Source organism: Parasteatoda tepidariorum, chromosome 7 (assembly GCF_043381705.1).
Source record: "Parasteatoda tepidariorum isolate YZ-2023 chromosome 7, CAS_Ptep_4.0, whole genome shotgun sequence".
In the NCBI taxonomy this organism is placed as follows: domain Eukaryota; kingdom Metazoa; phylum Arthropoda; class Arachnida; order Araneae; family Theridiidae; genus Parasteatoda; species Parasteatoda tepidariorum.
The window spans coordinates 64,971,755-64,985,847 of NC_092210.1; the positions used below are offsets into that span (position 1 = coordinate 64,971,755).

The window sequence follows — 14,093 nt, forward strand, 5'->3', positions numbered from 1 at the left end:
GCAAATAGGTACTACTTTTAGATCACCAAATTTTACATACACTTTGAATATTTAAATTTATAGAAAAACGTGATAAATTTCCAAAATTATACATTTTACTTTTTTAATGCATTAATTTTTTCAAAAAGTTTATAATATTCCATATGGCTCCATTTCGCGATATTTCGGAATGAACAATTTCACTTTAGAAAAATTATGTAAAAACTTGTGCAAAACATATTTATTTATTCAATTATTTTTTCTTTTCTTTTTCAATTCAAATAAATCAAAAAAAATGCCATAAAATAACCAACCATTCAACTATACATGCAACAAACAATTCGTACACTACATAATGTAAATATGTGGCGTAACTACCACTATAAATATTAAGTACCAAATCACTAGTATATAATACATGTTAACTTGATTCTATCATAAGGTACCTTTTGATAGATGAAGGTTGACATGGTCTATAATAAAATCTCCCTACAAATACACCTAAAGTGTAAATAATTTGTGTGGAGCTACTGGCTGATACAGTATAAATAGAACATACTGTTAACAACTGCTGAGTAACATTTGTAAATGGTTTCAAAAGAAAACCACTGTAGACAAATTTTTGCTTAAAGATTTTTATCACCTTTTTGGCATTGGGATCCAATCCATCCTGGTTTGCATTTGCAAATTCCTGAGTGAGAATCACAGCTTCCGTCATTATAACAAAGACATTGGGATGCGCAGTTAAGACCATACGTTCCATTTGAACAAGCTGTTTCGAAAAAAATTCAATAATGAAGTGAGAGTTTTCTATTTTTAAAACGTAAAATTAATTAAAATTTTAAATTGTAAGTAAAAGTTCGAAAAAAATGCATTTAAAGAAAATTATCTTTAAATTATCATTGTCGATTTTTTTTAAATATATATATAATCGCGTTGAACAGTCGACAAAATTTCAAGTTTGTTCAACTCCGCAACCTTGTAATTTTGAATCCAATCCAGAAGACAAGAGAAATCCTGGAATAAATTTGCCTTCGTGGTGGACTTTTTGATGGAACTGATCCGCATTTGTATTGCATGGAGAAGAAAACCGGAAAAAAGACTAGACATTAAGGGGACTCTAGCTCATTATCCATCAACCATTAAAAATATTTTAACGTCAGCACTGTGGTCAGTACGTGCTAAGTTCGAAATTCGTATAGACGAGCCTTAGCTGGGATTCGAACTTGTTTCACCCCAATTGAAATTGAGCTCTATCCCTTGCGCCAATACAACTCACTATTGTCAGTTATCGTTATAATTCCAAAATGTTGAAGCGTTCTAAAGTCATGTGAGTTTTGAAAACTTTTTCTATTGATACAGGCGATATAATTGCAAATTTATAGGAAGTCCTTTTGATTTTACTTTGCTTTCTATTTCTTGTATGTTTCACTCTCTTCAAGTTCCATTCAATATCATGAAATACTTGAGGTTAAAGATTTAAAGTAAGCTGAAAACAAATCAATATTTGACTTTTTTCACCGTAGCAAATTGACGTTACTAATTTAGCTGTATATACCCGATTTGTATAAAAGTCAAAAATAGAATACGAGATAACAAAAAAATTGATTAGGAAATGCTATGTTTAAACTTTTAAAACTCCGTGTTATGTAATAGTTACTCGTATTAGTCATTATGCTACGTTCTAAGAATAAAAACCATAGTAATTTTTAAATAAAAAGTAGCATTTGTTAAAATAGCAACATCCTAAGGTTTTAAGTTAAATATTAATAATTTTTATTTACCAAATTAAAGCTAAAAAGAAGTACTGAGTAATGCTTATATATTTAATAAGAAAATTCTATACAATAAGAAAGTTATTCCAAGTTTCAAGGTACATTTACTCAAATGGAAACAGAATTAAAAACTCACTCAAAGAACAATCTGAACCTGTTCTTCCAGACGGGCAGATGCAATTACCAAAAATCGGATTGCAATCACCTCCCAAATGACAGCTGCATGTATTTTGACAACTCTTTCCCCATGTTCCTCTTGGGCAAACTAAATTTTTTAAAAAAATGAATGACATATTTAAATAAATATACTTAAAAAAAATTTATTGCAGAAATTAGAAATTTAAAAAATAATTATGAACCAAAATTATTCACTGTTTTTAAAAATTACTTGCTCTGTCCAAAAAACTATATCCAGATTTTTTTCTTCTTTAAGAAAATTTATTACATTGTTAACAAAAAGTATTCACTATGTTCATATACTAATTACTTAATACCCTATGTGACTCCATAAAGTGATGGTTATCGAAAATCTATTGGCTTTCAAAAACATTCATAAAAAATAAATTATTTACTATATTAGCAAAAATTATATACCATACCAGCAAAAGATATTTACTTTGTTCACAAAAAGGTCCAGTGTATCCAGAAGGACAGTCACACCACCCAGTTATATGATGACAGGAAACATTCCCGTATGGACAATCGGGACATAATCTATCACAACCATCACCATATGCCCCATATGCACATTCTATGTAAAGAAATTAAAGCTCAAATCTTAAATTGTTTAAACAAAATTATGGCAAATCATAAATATTGTTCACACACTCAACAAAGTTCTGTGATATCTAAAACACCCAACTGAAATTAATAACAGAAATCTTAGGATATTTATGTTAAAAATTTAACGAAACAAAGTAAAAGCAATGCAGAAACGGATAAAAACGGCACAATTTAATCCACAATTTAAAATAAAAATTATTTCCAAAATAAAAATTGTACTCCAAAATTAAAAAAATTTTCAGAAAAATAATATGAACTGTAAATAATGGAAATATGTTTCTTAGAACAAAGTGTGATTTACTTTTTTGTGATGCAGTAAAGTAAAATATCAACAAACCTTTTAAAACAAAATCAAAAGTATTTATCTCTATTTTGGTGAATATAAGGAGAGCCAGATTTCCAACTCTACCTAATGACTGAGGTGTTCTTACTTAAACACAAAGAAGCAGAAATCGTTTAAAAAAACGAAGCCTTAATTCTATTAACAATGATTTTGTCTTATTTTATAACCAACATTGAATATTCAATCCATGTTTGAGTTTAATACTACCGATATTCAACTCCGTAAGCCTTGTAATTTTGAACTCAATCCAGAAGACAAGGGAACTTCTGGATCAAGTATTATAAGAAATTTGCCTCCGTGGAGGTCTTTTTGATGTAACTAACTCGCATCTACGTTACATGGAGAAAGATCCTCCACTGACTCCAACAGTTAGCCATGGCAAGGGGATTCTAACCCATGATCATCTACCACTGATGATATTTTGCGTCAACACTGTGGTCGGTGTGAGAAGGGAACAGAATTCGAAAAAGACATTGAAAATGAAACAGTTAAGAAGCTTCACCCATCACGCCTTGTCTACTATTCAGCTGCCACGAGAGCTTCTCCCTATTGAAAGTCAGTAGTTGTTTATTGTGAAAAATAAGAGTAAAACCTCTTCTGGTGGGAGAGAATTGAAAGAACATACCTACATCAAAGTGAAACGAATAAACTATTGAACTAAACGACTATTGAAGTGATACTTCCTCGTAACCACAGTAACCACCAGCATGCAAAACTGATGTCTGGGGAGCTCTTGTGTTAGCCGCACAGTATTCTTAATGAAAATAAACTAAATTTTTCTATCAAAATAAGAATATATATTTTTATGATAAAATCATTAATGACATTTTTTTCTTACTTTCAGAACAATTATAACCAGTCCACCCGCTTTCGCACAAGCATTTTCCTGTTTCATGATGACAACTTATATTCTCTTCACAAGGACAAGTGTTGTTACAATTCTCACCCCACGTAGGATGATCACATTGCTCATCACAGAGAGCTCCTAAAAAACTTCTTTTGTTATAAAATTTTTGTTTACAAAAAATGAAGTTCTTTAATTTAAAAATTTATATATTTGATGCTGAATGCACAATGCACATGTGTGAAAAATAAGCTTTTAATAAAATGTTATATAAAGTTATCATTGTTTTAATAGTAACAGTTAAACTAAAGCATATGTGTGTGCTCATAAATAAGTTGATAAAAAGCTTTTCTTTTCGGTTTTTAAGAATTTTTTAAGCTTTTTGTCTTGTTGAAAATAGCGCAAATAAAAAATTTAGAAGATTTTTCGTAACGTTATTAGGCTCTGCAATTTTTCGGAGAAGTTATATACTAATACAAAACTAATATAGTAAAAACATTTTTTTTCTTTTTATAGAAATAAAATTATTAAAAACTTAGTACTAAAAATATTCTTATTAGAAACAGCTAAATTAATAAGGGCTCATGCAGAACAATAACATTAGGAGAATATTTTAAACAGTGAGAGTATATACTTCTTTTTATAATTAGTAATGATTCCAGCATCAAATGAAAATTTAGCATTAGATTTAATTTTTTCTTATTAATTAACGTAATCTAAATTATCAATGTTAATCTCAATATTTATTTAGTATTTTAGTAAATAGTTACTAAAAATTCAGATATAAAAAAATTCTCTTTTTGGAAATAATTAATTTAAGGGCTAATGTAAAACAAGGAATATGAAACAATTCGAGTAAAACAATGATTTTTACACAATTAAATATTCCTTACTTTTCTATGATTAATTTCCATTTTTAAAATCAAATAAAAATTTAGTTATTCAATTAAAGTAACTAAATTTTTATTATTAATTAATACAGTTTCAATGACTGATGTCAAAAAATGTAGTAAGAACAATATCTCCTATAGTATGAATTTCAATATGTACTTAGTAAAAAGCCATGAAGACGCATGATAATTAATTTATCTGTAAGTAATCGTTTTTACTCATTTACAGTTGCAATCAAGTAAAATAGAGGCATCGGTTCTTCTTTCATATAGAGAGTGCCATGTGGTGTTTTCCATATCATTTAAAGTGAATAGCTAAATTATTCAATTCTAAGAAAATTTAAAAATAAATAAATAAGCACCTTTCGGCAGGGTTGCTTTCGATTTTGAGAACTGTCCAATTAAAAAAAAAGACGAATTGACAACAACAAAAAATTGTCGAGATCTCCTACATTCAAGATTAAATTACAAAATTTTAAAAATAGGCTCGATCGTTACAAACCTTTCCATCCAGGTATGCAGTAACAAGCTCCACTTATAAAATGACAATTGACAGTTGTATTTTTAGAGCAAAGGCAAGCATGTGCACAATTTAATCCATAAAAGCCTTCCTATGGTTCAAATAAATGAAAAAAAAGTAATTTAAAAATTAAAAATAGTTGTTTTGAACAAAAATATCACAATGCTGATTTCAACTCATATTTAAAAGAAAACTCCTTTGTAATTACGCAACATATGTTGATTTGGTTATTGCGAGCCCAGATTTAACGAGAACCCAGGTAAAACGAGGAAATTTTTCAGAACTGGTTGATTTAGTGTTAAAAGCAGAACAACATTAAACTATACTATTACGAATATAACGATATATTAATATATATTTAATAATAATAGTAATAATAACATATTTAACAATACAATTTACATAATTATCTGGAAAAACTTTATTAAAATTGCAAGAGAAAGAGAATTTGTCTCTTCGTAAAAATTTCATTTGCTAGAAAAAATTTTAAAAACCCACTATATTTTAAATTGTTCAAAACATTAATGAATTGTTACATACCAAGCTTCACAACTTTAAATTTCAGTAAAATGAGTGCTTTTCAATTTAAATGAAACAATCAACTGAAATAATTAACTTTATTAAGTAACGATGAACATTTAGTAAATTATCTCTTCTTCTTAAATAAAAGATACGCCAAAAAAGCCTTTGCTTCATAAAATGCAAAAAAAATAAATAATAATAAATAAATAATTGCTTCAATAGAAACCAAACTTTCATAATTCAGATTCTCCAGTTTTTCCTTACAAGAGACTTACACATTTCATTTCTATTCCTTTAGTCTCAAATCGTTCCCAATCAATCGCAAGTCAGTCCTCAAGTCGAGAATCAGGAATTCTTAGGGCCCGATATAACCGATAAATTCATCACAAAAAATCAGTGTTCTTAAAATAATTTTTAAAAAATCACTTTATACTCCATTATTTATAAAAAGAGGATAAGTTACCTTTCCGTTACGTTGAGTAAAACAAAAATAAAAACGAGGCTAAAGCACAAATAAAGGTACTGAAATGGACAGTATCTTTATTTGTGCTCAGACACGTTTTTTATCAACTCCATTAAGCATATTAAAATAATAAAATAATAATATAATAATAAAATAAGTACTAATTATGCAAAGCACTGAATGTATAGTTATCAATTGAATAAGCACTAAAAAAGCAAATTGAAGTTAATATTCAAGTATATTCATGAAATTAGATTTTAAAATAATCGAAATTAAAACTAAAATTAAATGCAAAAGGTCATTTCAAAAATTTTATTAACTATGGAAATACAACTTTCGCATTTTATGGTTGGAGTATGTGAAAATATCTGTTTTGAAACCCGCAAAACATGTGCCTGACCTCGCCTTACAGTTTACAATTAGCGAATAGCTGAAACGTAGTAGTCCATTTTATCAAAAGTCTTTCACCTGTTTCACCATGAATCACAAGATTATGTCACGGAATTATAAATTGTGCGCAGTAATTGCTATGACTTAGGCATGGACGTTGTTCTCATTGCTCATATGATGTTCATATTTTTCAATACAAATGTTTGTGAATCAATGTCCGATCTGCTCAACGTTTTACAATTTTAATAATGAGTAAACGTAAAATATTATTTCTACTATTAAATCTTTCTTTTCTTTTTCGTGGGAAAAAAAAGGTGAAACTTTAAAAAAATATCTTTTCCTTGTTTAACGGAGTGGTACACCTGGATTTTGTTCAACTTTCGCTATCAATATTGTTAGGGGTTACGGATTGAGAGCAGCAAGTGTTGAATGTCAAATAATTTTCGAAAAAAAAGCATAAAGCTTACACATTTTCCCCTTCAGTGTAAATAAAAGGCAAAAAACGGTAACCCACTTTTAATCATTTTCTGGTAAATGTATGTATTTTATAGCTTTTATTTTTAATGACTTATCAGGATCGAGTTCAACGAGCAATCTGATTTAACGAACATATTTCTTTTGTTCTTTTTTTTTTTTTAATTTCGTTTTTTTAGTTATTTTCATTTTTACCAGCGATTCCGCGATGATTAATTCGATTGAACATTAAAAATGGCTATTCAGCATTCGTAAATAAAAATAGGAATTTTTAGTATTTTTCTAACTAATATGAGATAGAATTATCAATGTAACGTATTTAAAAAAAAAATTTTTTTTTGCATATTATTTAATAGTCAAAAATTATTATTGTAAAACGTTTCAATATTTAATATCTAATCAATATAAATATTCAAAAAATATCATCGATTTGCTGTCTTAAAATTGCAACCTATGTAAGATATTTTATGATAAAATGTATAGCAAAATTTAAAGTAATTTAACTTACAATAAAAATATTGAAGGGTAAAATGCTTTTCAACTATTTTTCTATTATTTTTATAAGTTACGTTTTCTTTATATAAATATTAAATTAAATGTTCACTAATAGAGTTAAAAATTACTATTTTATGATAATATGAAGCATATCAAATAAAATAGATCAAATTCAACTTCCTAAAACATGCATAAAACATGAACAGATATTGAGAAACGTTGATTTTAAGGAATTGTTATAATTATATTGATTGACTTCGCACCAGATTTATTTTCTCCGTAATAAAATACTTTTATTACGGAGCATTTTATTACGGAGAAATATTTTCCTAGATTTAATCTCAGTATTTAAATAAATTTTAAAGAGTGATAAAACTTATAAAAGAATTCAACACATTTTATTTTCTTAAATGCGTGAAAAGAAATAAACTGTCTCCATTTTAAGTTATATCTTTAGTTTTATTCAATTTTCGATTAAGTAATTTACTTCAACCATTTATGAATCTTCACGTAATATTTATTTCATATTTCAGAAATTAAAACTAAATAACTTATTATCAAATTACCGCGCATTTATTTTCACAATATTGTCCATGAAAACCTGATGGACACTTGCAATGTCCACTAACTGCGTCACATAGTCCGTCATTTTCACATTTACATTGATTCAGACACTGATAACCATATGTACCTTTTAGACATCTTTTCTCACAACTGTCACCAACGAAACCTGTTAACAAAGAAAAAAATCGGCAATGATGATATTTTCTTCTCTACATAAACAATGTCTTCAAAAAAATTAAATGCGCAAACCTAATGTTTCATATTTATACTAGGAATATTTAGGATTAGTTATTTTAAGTACTATGAAATATAACTTTCTCTAAAAACATTTTCTCTAACTGCACATCATTTCTAAACAAAATAGGTTTTTTAAAAAAAATATTATTCTTAATTGTTATACTTACATTTAAAAAAAAATTATTATTTTCTCAAAAAATTCTGTGTGGGATGCTTTACTGCAATACCTTTACCAGAGTGCTGTTATACCTTCTTAACCATGAGAAATGAAATGGTGTTGTTTTTGGAAAAGAACTGTAGAAAAAATTTCATTTAAAATAACACCGACAAGGTGACAAGAAATAAGATTTTAAAATTAAAATGTCTATTGAAGTAATTGGTGATAATGCTTAAAAAATATTTACTACGAAAAACTTAACAAACTAATTCAATTAAAAAAGACTTTAATCGTTAATATCGAACTTTTATATGGTCGATCGAATTCTATTTTATGTTTTTTGTGCTTACTTAATTAACTAGAACTAATAATTTTAAAGGAAATCACAACGTGCATACAATATTGCAATAGTTTGTCTGAGTTTTGACAGTTTTAAGACTAAAGGGTTCTAAAAATTACCAGAAACAATCCTTGATATTAACCTTAGCTTTTAAATTTGAATTGAAGATTAGGTGAAAAAACAGTATTTCTTATAGTGCTTTAATTAAGATTTTATACGCTGTGGTTAAAATGGCATTCAGCATTGCTTCTCATATTGTCAGGTTTTCTTAAAAAATAATATTTGTCCGAAAATACCTTCAATTTACTTTTAGTTTAAATGATGCTATCAGCAAAAAAAAAAATTTAATATTAAAGGGCTGTGCCCCCCACTCGCTAACGCTCGCCAACCCCCAAAAATTGCTACGCAATCTTATATGGTTTGCTTCGCAAACCAAGCACGCTTCTCTCGCTACTAGCTTAGGTACATTGCAAATGCACAAAATTCTAAGAATACATAACAATCATTCAAATCTATGATATATAACAACTTTTTTTTTTTAAAAAAAGGATTAGCATTATAGGAAAACGTTTCTCTATATAACATAAAATCATAATGGTCTGACACTGTTTTCCATTGTTGTCGGTGCATTTTTATTGGCCGGAAAATCACGTGGTAGGATCCAGTTTTCCCCCATTCATTTCCATATTGTTTAGGTTGTCATCAGCTGATCACACTTGATGAGAATGCTCTCTCTGGTTATTTCAGTTTCCGGTTTTAAAAGCGCTATATGTTGAGCCACCTCAGCTAGATTTGGCATGGGACATTTTTAGTGGCAACCATTGGTCGATTTTCTAGCGTTGCCATTCGGGGAATTAAAATGAGGCTTTTTTGTCGCCGTGTAAGAGAAATACAAATATAGATATTTAACATAAAAAATAGATTAGACAGTTTTCGTAATTCCCACATTGCCTAGTTCTTTAAAAATAATATTTGTCCGAAAATACCTTCAACTTACTTTTAGTTTAAATGATGTTTTCAGCAAAAAAATATTTATTACATTCTACATAAAAAGTAGTCTAACAGATAATGCTACAAACTTTTTTTCATTTCAATATTTTTCAATATTTGCTAGAAAAAAAGACATTAAAAGTTTTCAAAATTTATTTCTAATACCGTTTCGGTCTCAAAATGGTAAGATAAAAATTAAAAAGATAAACTTTATAAAATTTATTAAATTTGATTTTTTTTGATCTAGATAGTTTGTCCAATTTTCTACTAAACTGAAATTTTTTAGGTTTTTGAACTTTGATATCCGAGAGTCACTTCAAATTTATTAAAAGAACTTGAAAAGATATTTTCTTATTATTTTCAGGATACCATTATTTAAAAATATATTTCGACCTCAATACTTTGCTTAGGGAGAGCAAAACATACCTGGTGTGCAATTACATTTTCCTAACACTGGATCACATAAAGCACCATTTTGACAAGTACAGTTTTTGGAACAGTAATATCCCCATGTGCCATTTGGACATCTTTCTTCACACCTGAAGAAACGAATTAAAATCAATGAAGCTTCATGAAAACCAATAAAAGAATTATTTTTTACCATTTAAAAATAATTTTTGATCAATCTTTATTTTTTTATTAAACAATGAATATTTTTTTCTTCAACTATATGATAAAGTTACTACCGTAAACCGGGGCGAGTCTACCCATGCAGGGGCGAGTTTACCCATTTTAGTTTTATTTAATTTTCACTATTTTAAATTGCAAATAAAAAACATTTTACCGCCGGAGGACTTAGTTCAGACTCTAAGGAAGATGGCGCTGTAGTAGTTTGATCCGTTTTTATTTATTTGGTGTCTTTTTAACCGACCTGTTCAAACGTCTTTTGAGAGATTTGTATTGAAAATCAGCAAACTTTTAGTTGGTGCTCCGTAAGTATATTATTATTATTACTATTTTCCCTTTGGATAAGTGATAAACTTATCTAAGACTAAGATTACATTAATTTTATATGAAAAAAAAAACAAAAAGAATGTAAGTTTTGCTGCTGAAAAGCCAGAATTCTCGGGCGAGTGTACCCATTCGTATTTAGTTTTAATAAAGCATAATAATATAATTTAGAACTTCGTTTATATTAAGATTAAGTCATTTTAAATGAATTTGAGTATATTATTTTAATTCTGCATTGATAAATTTATCATTAATAAGAAAATTTATAGATTAAATATAAATGTAAATATAAAATATGTTTATTTTACCTATTTTTTCAATTTTTATATTACAAACTTAACTTTTTTTATTTAATGCAAGTTAAATAAATTATTATTTATTATTACAGATGGTTCGAAATTATATTCGCAAAACAAATGGATTTAATTGTTACAAAAAAATGCCATGATTTTGTTATTAATCTTTAATTATTATTATTTATTAATTATTTAATTGTAAATTTATATTAATTTTAATTTATTTTTATCAACAATAATCAGAAAAAAAAGTTATAGTCTTAAATAATTCTTTCTTAAATAATAATTTTTTCTTAAATAATTGTATTCCTGGCCTACAAAATATAGAGATTAGACAAAATTTCGAAAAAATTAGGCCATAAATTTGTGTGCCAGGAAACTATATATATTTGGCGCAATCTCCCATAAAGGGAAAGAAAATTTAAAATAACCTTTAACGATCTATGTAAAAGACAACAGAGAAATACCTAACGTTTCTCCGTCTCTAAGCACCTAAGTTGACACAACAAAAAAAATTAATTAAAAATTTAATCTTTTTCATTCATTGTTTTCAGTTAGCTCAGGAAAACTTATCTTTTAATAGTAAATAGAAAAACATCTCTCACAACAGATATATTTTTTTGGGACAACACATAATCTTTCTGTGCTCATATCTGACCAAAAGACAAACACTGTTTTCTTTTTTAATCCCTTTGAAATTAGAATTCGACTGTATTAATAAACTATTTTTTATTTTCCAAGCTTTTTGAATTTGAACACAAGAACCTTGCATACTGCATCATTTATGTTATATGTAAAGTAAGTTATATGTAAAACAATGGTTATGGCTTTTAAATTGAAAAAATAATATAAGATTAGTCATAACTACCTGAAAATCAATGCAATGCATTTTTTTTACTTCTTAGCTTAAGTACAATTTTTTATGGATGTCAAACAATCTCGTTTACATCTGAAATTTTAAAAGTCAAATGAGACAATAGAATGACCCCTCCCTGGGAATCAAAGCTAAATAATTACAAGGCCAACTATTTCGAACAAATTAACGTCTCCGTTCCACTTGAAATTTTTAGAAAATGTATTTTTTATCTATCGAGTCAAAATTATTTTAGGGTATATTTCAGAGCATCTTTCGCTAGAGTTTTTTTCCTCTTTAGTCCCCCTTTTCTGCTTACAATTACTAAAGTTATGTGATGTAATGCATAAATAGTATGATAGTTCTTAAAATTAGCGGGAGAGAATAAGTTTGAAATTAAAATTAAAAGAGTAATTCAAGAATTTTTTTTCCTACTTAAACAACAACTCAACCTGTTGTATTTTTTGAGTTGAACATATATGCACTTACTTTTCACTACACGAATAAATAAGAAACAATAAAAGAAACAATCAATTATTTATCTTCATTTTTCAAGAAAGTAGTAAGCTAAGTAAATATTCAGCTGTTTAGCAACGAGCAATTTCAAAGCAGCAGATTGATTTTTTAATTTGCTTACAAATTTAATTATCGAAAATTCTGAGCTTTCTTTTATTAAGAACTTGATAATATTTTGAAAACGACCATTTAGTTTAAAGGGAAACTTAATTAAAAATACTGAAAAAATAGATTAGTATATTACTGAAAAAATAATCGATGTGGTAGCGTAAAGAATAAAATTTTGAAAAATGAAAAAAATTTAATTAAATAGTTAGCAAAATAGTCGTGCGAAATTCTCGTGCCCTGGTATTTAAAAAAATTATTTTAAGATTAAGATGTGTAAGACGATGTGTGCCATGTTGAGAAATTTTAATATGCTTAAAAATGTGAGCGTATAGATATTCGGCAACTCTTTACTTTTTGTAGTGACATGAAATATCAACACAAGATTTCACATTGTTGATATTATAATTTTATTCGCTATAACGATACATTTTTTAAAACTTTTGTCTTCATTTAAGATGTAATTGTTTGATAATTAAAAAATATATAGTGAAAAAATTTATTCCAAACTTTATATTTTTCAAAAGCAATGGCTACGCATGTATATTATTGAAATTGTATCAATTATTCAATGAACCTACTGAAAATAAAATTAAAAGGAGAAGATGAAAAAAAGGGGTTAATATTCGGGTATCAGCGGAAAAAATTGAAATGAAATTTTACGATGTCACCAAATCATTTTTTAAAAAAATTATTTAAATTTTTCTCGGTTTCTACCAAATAAAAACAGTTGAAACTTTCTAAAATATATTTTCAATAGAATGCTTTTTCTATAGAAATATACTTGGAGTTATACAAGGTATAAAAAAATTTATGCCTCATAATTAAAAAAATTTTCATCCACTATTAAATTAAATAACAAAAAATAAAAAATAATTATTAAAAATTATTTTTTCAATGAAATTTTTTTGGGTGCATAGGTTTTATAAGTGGGGGCAATTTTTTTTTTTCAAATTTCTTAATTATTTTGAAAGATATGACAAAGAAACGCAAAAAGTGAAATTAACATTAAGGTGACCAAACTTTCATCCGCTCTCCTGACTAAACTATTAGAGTCACGATTTCTAGTTTTCAAATCCAAATACTTGTTCATTTATAGAAACTACGTATTTATTTAAAGAAAGTTAGTTTTGTGTCTGATTTCGTTACTTAATTAATAATTAACAAAGTGTAATTAGCATATTTGAAGTCATCTCCAGAGATTATTAAGACTGACTCTTAGTACTAGAAAATCCAACCATTAGAATGAGAGTTACTCAGGATTATGTCTTTTTATTGCCCCTATACTTGCTTATATGGATGGAAATATACTTATATGCATTTATTTTAAGTCACATTTTATAAATTTTAATTATAATCGCACTTACAGTTTTCCTTTATATCCTGGAGCACATTCACATGTCCCATGTATATGATTACACTTTGCACCATTCTTACACAAACAGACTTCTTTGCAGTCCTTCCCGTATTTTCCTTGAACACAAGAATTCTCACAATGTGTTCCCATCCAACCTAGATAAATTGTAATTTGAAAATATAGTATTATTTTAACTTTTTGTTTCAAAAGCTTTAGAAATTAAAATCTAAAACAAAAACTATTTAAAAA

General features: G+C 27.3%; 1 protein-coding gene and 1 long non-coding RNA gene across 4 annotated transcripts in view; one reads left to right on the forward strand and one right to left on the reverse strand.

Annotated features, from left to right (window-relative positions):
- LOC139426048 (uncharacterized) overlaps positions 1-4,003 on the forward strand; it is a 35,056-nt gene extending 31,053 nt beyond the window's left edge. The window contains exon 2 of the long non-coding RNA XR_011637304.1: positions 3,725-4,003. This is a non-coding gene — a long non-coding RNA (uncharacterized lncRNA). The remainder of the gene's footprint in view (positions 1-3,724) is intronic.
- Positions 1-14,093, reverse strand: part of LOC107455093 (multiple epidermal growth factor-like domains protein 11) — a 55,044-nt gene that overhangs the window by 12,252 nt on the left and 28,699 nt on the right. For all 3 annotated transcript variants that reach the window (XM_043051244.2, XM_043051243.2, XM_043051245.2), the window contains exons 7-14: positions 13,855-13,999; positions 10,193-10,305; positions 8,045-8,208; positions 5,117-5,225; positions 3,719-3,865; positions 2,371-2,505; positions 1,891-2,019; positions 623-751 (exon numbers count right to left, since the gene is read on the reverse strand). In XM_043051244.2, the coding sequence (XP_042907178.1) occupies positions 623-751; positions 1,891-2,019; positions 2,371-2,505; positions 3,719-3,865; positions 5,117-5,225; positions 8,045-8,208; positions 10,193-10,305; positions 13,855-13,999 (1,071 nt within the window). The remainder of the gene's footprint in view (positions 1-622; positions 752-1,890; positions 2,020-2,370; positions 2,506-3,718; positions 3,866-5,116; positions 5,226-8,044; positions 8,209-10,192; positions 10,306-13,854; positions 14,000-14,093) is intronic.